The sequence below is a fragment of the Lichenostomus cassidix genome, chromosome 19 (genome assembly GCF_008360975.1).
Source record: "Lichenostomus cassidix isolate B80296 chromosome 19, HeHo_3.0, whole genome shotgun sequence".
Lineage (NCBI taxonomy): Eukaryota > Metazoa > Chordata > Aves > Passeriformes > Meliphagidae > Lichenostomus > Lichenostomus cassidix.
In genome coordinates, this window is record NC_139499.1 from 5,049,997 (window position 1) to 5,058,804 (window position 8,808).

At 50.0% G+C, this 8,808-nt stretch overlaps 1 protein-coding gene across 1 annotated transcript; it reads right to left on the reverse strand.

Annotated features, from left to right (window-relative positions):
- On the reverse strand, positions 1–6,708 carry RHBDD2 (rhomboid domain containing 2). The gene is made up of 4 exons (XM_085078155.1): positions 6,521–6,708; positions 5,043–5,444; positions 4,529–4,679; positions 1–2,380 (listed from the first exon to the last, which is right to left on the reverse strand). The coding sequence occupies exons 1-4, from the start codon at positions 6,663–6,665 to the stop codon at positions 1,954–1,956; spliced, it is 1,125 nt and encodes a 374-aa protein (XP_084934281.1). The 5' UTR covers positions 6,666–6,708; the 3' UTR covers positions 1–1,953.
- Between the last annotated feature and the right edge of the window lie 2,100 nt (positions 6,709–8,808).

The window sequence follows — 8,808 nt, forward strand, 5'->3', positions numbered from 1 at the left end:
TTTGTCGTTCAGATTGTATTTCGAGTTCACAATTGGGAGATAAACATTTGTGATTGCTGTCAATCCTCATCACCCTTCTGGATAAATCAGTGACAAAATTCCTAGATTTACAGGCAAGGATTTCACAAGGAGGAAAATCAAGGCACTAATGAGTGTGGAGTATCAACATTTCAATGTTATCTCTAGCGTTTCTTTCCTGGTATTAAAAACATGCTTTTAAATTCCAAACAAGCTCCTTATCCTGCTCTTGCTCCACATTAAAAATACAACAATGGAATTGCTGTCAGCAGGAAAAACAGGACCATGAAATCGAGTCCATTTGTGATCCCACAGAGGAGCTGGCCCTCAGCTCCAGGCTGATTCCCAAATTGCTGCATCCTCCTGCTGAAAGCCATGCCTGGGGTGCTCACCTTTGCAAGAAGAGCTTATTACTCATGTCTTACTTATCTGAGGTGTAAGTTCTCAGCATTCACTTTGGTCTTCTCCAAAAGGAAGCCTCTCCATCCCACACGGGACTGTGGAAGTCATTCCAGAGGGGCTGCTGGAGAAATAAAGAGCTGGATGGCAGCATGGGGCTTCTTCAGACCCTGATGGTGGCAAAGTGAAAGAGGCAGGGACATGCTTTGGAACGTGCAGCTGCCAGAGCTCCCTCTGGCCAGACTCACCAAAAGGGAGGAGCTCCGAGGCTGTTGCATTTCTGGGGCCAGGTGAGGCACTGCAAGAACATCTCCAAGAGCAGGAATGGCACTTTGTGCTTCATGGAGCAGGTTTTTTTGAAGCACAACAAAACTCTAGAGTCAAGGGCAGTAGCTGAAATCCTGGCTGTTTTACAGACACAGAAAAAGCAGATTCCTCCTGGGCACTGCACAGTGGGCCACACAGCTGGGAATAAAGCTCAAATCCCAGCAACTGGACCAAACTCCTTCATCACAGCACAAGCACCAAACAGTGCATCCTGTTGCAACTCTCTTGCTGAAAACTCCCCTCTCCCACACACCTGCCCACCAGCTCTGAAGAAAACAGAGAGAGATTGTGCTAATACTGGTGGGTGAGACTTCTAAAGCTGAGCAGTGTGAACACCCCCAACAGCATTGCTACATTCCAGTCAATTCTTCTAACCCACTGTTGAGGTCCCTCCCAGCTCCTTGGATTTATAAATATTTGCTGCACAAAGGGCCAAAATCCCTTATTGAAATGTCTCCCACTGCTTCACATGCATTTGAGGTTGCCTTACTAACAAGTGCTGGTGACACAGGCTGAGCTGGTGCCTTCAGAAGATGAAGGTAACATGTTGATGCATTCACAAACTGAAGCTAAGAAGGACCTTCAACATTTCAGAGCTGTATTTTGGGACAGAAAAAGGTGTTTTGTATTCTACCCTCTTGCCCCAGCTTGGTGCAACAAGCCCCCTTCAAGGCATTCTCTTAGTGGTCAAGTCCCAAGCAGAACAGACATCTGTCCTCCTCCATTTAATTTAAGTTATAAAGTAGGACTCCTATGATTCCCTCTCCTTTTTGGGTCCTAGCTACAGCACACCTGTATAAAAGATAGGAGTATAAATGGAAGTGCTTATTGCTGCAGCCTAGTTAAAGCCCAGATTCATCCAGTGTTTTGCAAATGAGGCTCCTACCTTGCCTTGGGGAGCTGGTGCAGTGGAACTGCAGTGGCACTGTGGAAAAAGGCAGCTGCTACATGCAGCAAAGAAGAAAGACTTCAAAAGGATGAGAAGTTCACAGAGGTGACACAGTACCCATCCTCCAGCAAATCAAAAAGTAAAAAATATTACAAAGGAAATATCACTCAAGTAGACTGTGCCAGGGAGCAAGCTTCACTGGAGCTACCAACCCATTCCAGCACTCACCCCAGACACAGCAAAGATGCCAGCAAGACACTGCTGGGCAAGCCTCACACAGTAGTCCTGCCCTTGTGTGAGTTCTGCTGCTCTCTGGAGGATCAGTACACCTGAACTCTGATAAATTCACCTGAAGCAGGGGCCACTGGGGCTGCTGGATCCCCTGGTGCTTGCTGAACACCAGCCAGAAGGCCCGTGGCTGCAGGTGGCTGTGGATGAGCTGGGCACACTTGCTGTGGGAGAGAGAATTTGCCCAGCTGGCAGCACTGTCCTGGCAGGGCTCCAGCGTGGATCTGCCCAGGACACTCTCCAAAGGCACCTCTGGCTTGGCAGTGGGAAGAACCAAGGCTGTGTCCTGCAGCACGGCCCTGCTGAGATCCCTGGTGTCCCAGAGTGTGGCCATATCCTGGAGTGTGGCTGTGATGAAAGCCCTGGCTCTGAGCACCAGGATGCTGGGAAGCAGGAAGAGCCAGAGGCGAAGGGCAGTGGTAGCTCTGGGTGGGGTAAGTGCCTGGCACAGGGTTAATCCTAGGCAAGAAGAGAACAGAAGGTTACACTGTGCTCAGAATTGCCTCGTTACTGCTGGAAGTGCCCTGGGGACAGATTTCCTCCTGACCAGCGCTCAGAGAGGTCATTGCAATCCATCAGAGGGATTCACTACAACAGAAGCTGTTATTATAAGCAGCACTTGAGTAAAAAATGGGTTTAGTGGCCTCCCAGGACAGCTGTTCCACTCCCACCCCGCAGCCATGCCACACCCACTGAAGGAGCGTGGTTCTTGGCCCCAGACTCTTTGTGCAAGGAATACACAAGCCAAACTGCACCGTGCTTTGAAATTCCTGTGCACATCCTCGCTGTCCTGTGAGTGACACATCTGCCAAGTCATTAATCAGGAGCAGTTATAGCTGCCAAGTATTATTTTTCAGGAAAACACAAAGGCCTTTGGTGCGAGTAAGGGCCTGGAGTATACCGCAAAAAAAAAGGAAGGAGAAGAGAGCTAGAAATAAAATAGGGAGTAAGAAATAAAATTAATCAGAAGCAAGGGCTAGGAAGTCTCTGCCAGCAGAAGGCATGACTCATCCCAAAAAAACCTATCAAGAGAGAGGCAATCTGCCTGGAAGCCAAAGCCTGTGGGACTTCAGGAGTGCTGCTCAGCCCACGCACAACATGAGGATGAGAGCTGAGAATCCAGGCAATATTCATGAAGCCATGAGTGCCAAGTTCCCAGCAAGAAGAAGAGACTGGCTCATGTTGGGGTTTTCAGGCTTGGAAATTTCTTTTTAATTATTTGGGGTGTGGCTTTCATTTTGTAATTTTTTTTTTAAATTTTATTCATGGACACAAACATGATGCCAGTGCCTGGACTTCAAGGAAATACCTCCTGTCTCATGGCAATTTAATGCCTGAATCTTCTGAAAATTTAAAATTAAAACAAATCCCAAACTATTAAGAGCTATAAGAATCAAAATAATAAAAATTAAACTCCGGAAGCACTTAGAGAAGTTGTATCTAAGACACAGACATGCAAATTTAGCTGCAGCAGTGGAAGCATCCTAGAAACACCTTCCCACACCCTGCTTGATAGTCAACTGTTCATGTAAATACCTTTGTGTCACAAGAGTCTGTGTCACCTCACCAAAGAAGGAGGTTTAGACGCTGAGGTGCTGTGCACAGCAGGACTGGTGCTGACACAGGCTCAGCACAGAGCCAGGCAGCCTCTCCTCCCAAAAGCTGCACTTGCAAAGGAGGGGGGGAGGGAGAACACAAATTCTGGGTCTGTCTGGCCTCCCCTGCAAGCACTCACATGTCTGAGTGTCCTGGTGGATCTGGGGGATGCTCCTGCTGCAGGCAAGGGTTGGTTTTATGGTTTCCCATGGGAGAGGGCAGTGCAAACACCTGGGAATGCTTCCATTTCAAATAAAGCTTTACAGCGAGCTGATGGCTTAAACAACACATAGAATTTAACCCTGAATAGAAAACTATTCTTCCTCTGTGAAACTGAAATGACACCTTAGAATAAGTAAATATTTGACCTACATTTTCAAGCTTTTTAGAATACCAGTGAGTTCTCATGGTTTCTGTTAAACTTAAAACCTTTCCTGCATATCACTTGTGGGCCCCAAGCTTTCTTTTCTGTAAAGCAACATTGCCTTGACACTGAAAACCTGCTGAAAGGTTAAAAGAGACCGAAAGGTCTGCACTGAACTTTGTAAGTGCCATCCTTAATTTACAACGCTCTGCTCCTGCATAGGTTTGGACACAACTCACTTCACAGCATTCCTGGCAGCAGAGGTGGGGCAAATAAAGATAAGGATCACTGCTCCAGGGAGCCATATAACCAGGAACAAATGCCTAATGCTGGGGCAGAATTACACAACTTAGGTTTCATGTCAGCCAGAGCTGCAATAGCTTCCCATGTGTACACACTGCCCTTGCAGCAAAGGAGAGGTCTTTCACCCCCATTTAGCTTTCACTAAAGAGCTGGTTGAGTTAATGTGTGGCAATTTATTAGTCACACTAAAGTCACCAGTGTCACATCAATGGGTGACTCTGCTCCCCACAACACCCACGATGTGAACAGGAGAGGCACAATACAGCTTTTAAAGGCGATTTAATGCCTCTACTTACACCTCCAAATTCCCCTACAAGGTATTTCACAGGAATTCCTGTACTTACTTGCTGTTTTCAGAGGCTCTTCTCTCTGCTAAGGACCCTGGGATGTATTTCAGCCCTGGTATCCTCCTCAGCAGAGTGAAAGGGAACACCCGGTCCAGCTTAGAGCCCAACGACTCAGGGAAATCCAAGCAGAAACAGTAGCCAAGACCATCTGAAGTCAGGAGCATGTTAAGGAGAACAGAGGACAAAACATACTCACTTCTGACACAGCCATACACAATCCACCTCTGCACAGAAACCACTTTCCCTGCAGAATTCTCAGACTTCAATCCAGCACCACCCTCAGAGACCATCACCCTCCTCAGCTCCACGTTCTCTGCATGCAGAAGGGGCAGCATGAGGTGAAACACAAACGCAGGATGGGATGAAGATGAGCAAAGCCAGCGAGGGTTTAACACAAAGCAAGAGTCCAGAAAACACCATAAAGCCAATGCACCTCAGCAGTGAGAACCACAGCCCTTCCTTCCCACCATGATCACACTCTGGCTCAGGGCTTCCCACTCAGAAAGGATACAGGCTTCCCCAACCAGGAGCCCACACAGGTTCCCCAGGAGAGAAGAGTGGGGAATAAACCACGCTATGCAGAGCCCAAACCACGGCACCAGCACCACAGGAACGCTGTACCCCAAAACCAGAGTCCTCTTCATGCGTGAGCGGGTGGTGGAAACCCCCAGCGTGGCAAAAGCCACCGGCATGAACCCTTTGGCATCTCCCACATCCAACAGCCTGGAGACAAGAGGCTCGAGGAAGAGGTACAGGAGGGCAGAGAGCACGGAGAAAGTGGCAGTGAGGATGCAGTGCTTCACTGTGCCCACGTTCTTCTCAAAGCTGCCAGCAAAGTACCAGATGATAACAGCGCCACAGGTCAGGGAGATCAGGTCCTCATAGATGAAGATGTAGGTGATCAACCTGTGAACTGAGCACAGCAGCACCTCAGGCAGGCACAGACAGCACTGGGGTTGCTATAAAACAATTACATGCTTGAGCAGAGGGAGAGGGAGCCCACGGGATTAATTAAGAGCTTTCATTTCTATCCTGGCATAGAAGAGAAAGAAATTGAGGCCTTTAAAACCAGGCGTAAATAAGCAAATTGAGTGAAAACAAGTGCTATCTTGGGTGTCACAAACATATGGGCTGGCTCTTGCTGTTTCCTGGGAAGCTGCCTGGAAAAAAGCAACAGCATCTGTAGTAAATTTCAGTCTCATTAAATGAGGAGGCAAGAGACATAAAAATAACTGATACAGTACCAATGATTTTGGCAAAAAGATAAAACACTTCTTAAATGGCTGGAAGGCCAATGTTCATCATGAAAAATCCCTGGAGGTTATCACACACCTCAGAAGTGCTCCCAGGCCCTCTGTTTAGCCGTTCTCCTGGACACACAGCAAGGACTGAGACTGAGCTCTCCAACTCCCCTGAGCCCCACAGACAGAAAAATACCAATGAAAAACAAAACAAAGGGCAACCCCTGGAGACATGTGAGGAGATGGTGGAATCCACCCATCAGCTCAGAGCGCTGGGCCGATAAAGGAAATCACTGCACGGGGGTAAGCCAGAACACGGGAATTACAAGTGTGATAAAAACCATTCTGGGAACACCACAGGGACTGAGAAACGCAAATCCCACAAGCTCCTGACAGAGTTAACCACTGAGCTTACTGTCAAAGGGCAGAGATGAGGGTGGGGGGGAGCAGCCTGGTGTCGGGGGGCTGAGATGGGTGCCCAGCAGGCTCGATGCAGGTCAGGGGAAGAGCATGGAAAGCGAGAGGAAAAGGGGAACGGAGAGCAGGACACGGCGGGAACACCGGGCACGGTGACGGGCTTGAGGGAGTGCAGGGAAACGGGCTGAGAGGGGATACCAAGCGATCCAAGGCAGAACAAGGGAAAGGCCCGGAGAGAGGGGACACAAAGGCTCCCCTGGGATTTGGGGAAGGCGCGGAATGGGCAGAGGGACCAAGCACAGCGGCTGCGCCCGCCGGCGGCCCCGCTCACCTTCCCCGTCGCGCAGGGCTGCGGGGCGCAGCGCGGCGGCGGAGCGGGCGGCGGGGACACCCCGCAGCATGCCGGGCGCGGAGGCGCCGACCGAGAGCAGCACCGTGAGGGCGGCGGCGGCCGGCGGGGCTGAGGGCGCCGCCATTGCTGCCCCGCGCGCCCGCCGCTTCCGCCCGCCGGCGGAAGGCCTGGCCGTTACCACGGCAACAGGAGGCGCTGTGGGCCCCGTTACCATGGAGACGGGGATCTCCCCCCTTTGGAATCTTTATTTAATTATTGTCATTTTTCCCCTGTCCAGAAGGGGAAAATATCCGCGGCGGGAGGTGTGAGGTCTCGCTGGGATCCCGTGCAGGGCTGAGTTACAGCCGGGTGTCCCCACACGGGGCCATGCCGGGGTGTGGGAGGCTCATCCAGACCCATGCACTCAGCACTCCCCCAGCCGCGGGGTCTGGCTGTGAACTGAGCCCAGATTCTGGGAATCACAGAATCAGTCAGGCTGGAAAAGTCCTCTGGGATCGTCGAGTCCAACCCGTGACCGATGAACACCACCACGTCAACTAGAGCAGAGCACTGGGTGCCTTATTCAGTGTTTCTGTAAACACCTCCAGGATTGGTGATTCTGCCATTACCCTGGGCAGCTCCTTCCAGTGTCTAATCATCTAACCCTTTCTATGAAGGAATTCCTCCTGATGTTCAGCCTGAACCTCCCCTGGCACAGTTTAAGGCTTTGTCCTCTCATCCTGTCCATTGTTACAGAGTCCAACCCCCACACGGCTAAAACCTCCTTTCAGGTAATTATAAAGACAAGGTCCCCTCTGAGCCTTGTCCAGGCTAAGCTCCCCAACTCCCTCGGCCACTCCTGGTGCTGCAGATCTTTCCCCAGCTCCATTCCCTTCTCTGGACATGCCCCAGGCCCTCAGTGTCCTTCCTGAATTGAGGGCTCCAGAACTGGACATCGGACTTGAAAGCTGAGTGTTTCCCTTCAGGTGTGATGGATGGAGGTGGAGAGGAACGTCCACACCACAGCTGCTCCTGCTGTGTTCATACCAGGCTGAAGCTGTGTGAGGATGGTATTGTGTGCACTGTCTGCCTTTGATTCCCCAGCAACACTGGCTTGGTCATTTGTCCAGCCCTAGTCAGATCTAAAAGAGGAATTAGCAGCTCAGAAATGAAGACACCAAACTCCTTGCAGGTCTCATGGACATAGGGTGATGATGAAATAGGGAGAATTTAATGTGATCCCTGCAGGGGAAAACCTTCCCTGTGATTATGATCATTGGCTAGCTTTATACAAGTTAGCACTAACCACAATTGCATCCGTTCTTGAGCTTGCAGTTGGGAATGCAGCTGTGGATATTGTAGTAGGAAAAGAGTGTATTTGCAGAAAAGGAGAAAATCTGTCAGCACCATACATCACACCTGGGCATGTTCCTGTGTCACCTGCTCTAGGTGATCCACTGGACTCTGCTGTGTGCCCACACAGTCTGGCTGCTGGCTCACAGAATCCTGGGATGGTTTGGATTGGAAGGGACCTTAAAGGCCACCACATTCCAAGCCCCTGCCATGGGCAGGTATGCCACCCTGTGAGGTCTCATTTACACAGGAAGGAGCAGAAGAAACCCACCTTCCAACACTACATCTGATTTTGCAACGTGGAGAAGGACCTGAAGCAGCTGAAGAAATGATCTGAAGAAATGGGATCATTTCCAGCCAAGGGGAAAGAGCAGAGAGTTGAAGGCCTGATGTCTTTTCCACATCTAAGATTCAAAGTTTTTGGTTGGGAGCATGGCACAGATCTATCAGCAGGCAGACAGACACACGAGCCTGAAACTCTCTCCCAATTCCATTTTCGATGTATGAGAAGCTTTCAGTCCCTGAGGAATGCACAAACACTGAGAGGCTCTACTCAGAGCAAAAGATCCCCCCACCTCCCTTGGCTAGGGAGCATTGTTTGGGATCTGCCCTAATCCCAACATTGCAGACAGCCTTTGTGAAGTCCCAGGTTGCCACAGGAAGGCTCGTGGAGCAGGAGAAGACATCGCGGCTGCAGGAGATGAAGTTTCTCAAGGAGAAACCACAAAACAGTCAGGGAGCTCAACCCCCTTTTTTTCTTTTTCTTTACCCCTTTAATTAATCATTCCAGTCACTGCTTGTTTTGCAAAAACTTATTTTCGGCTGTGGCAGTGGGATTTGCCTCCTGCTGGTACACCCAGGGGGGAAAGAAACAGCCCAACTTCTCTGTAAATCTGCTCAAACATTCAGCTGAAATGAGAGAACGCTCCTCACTG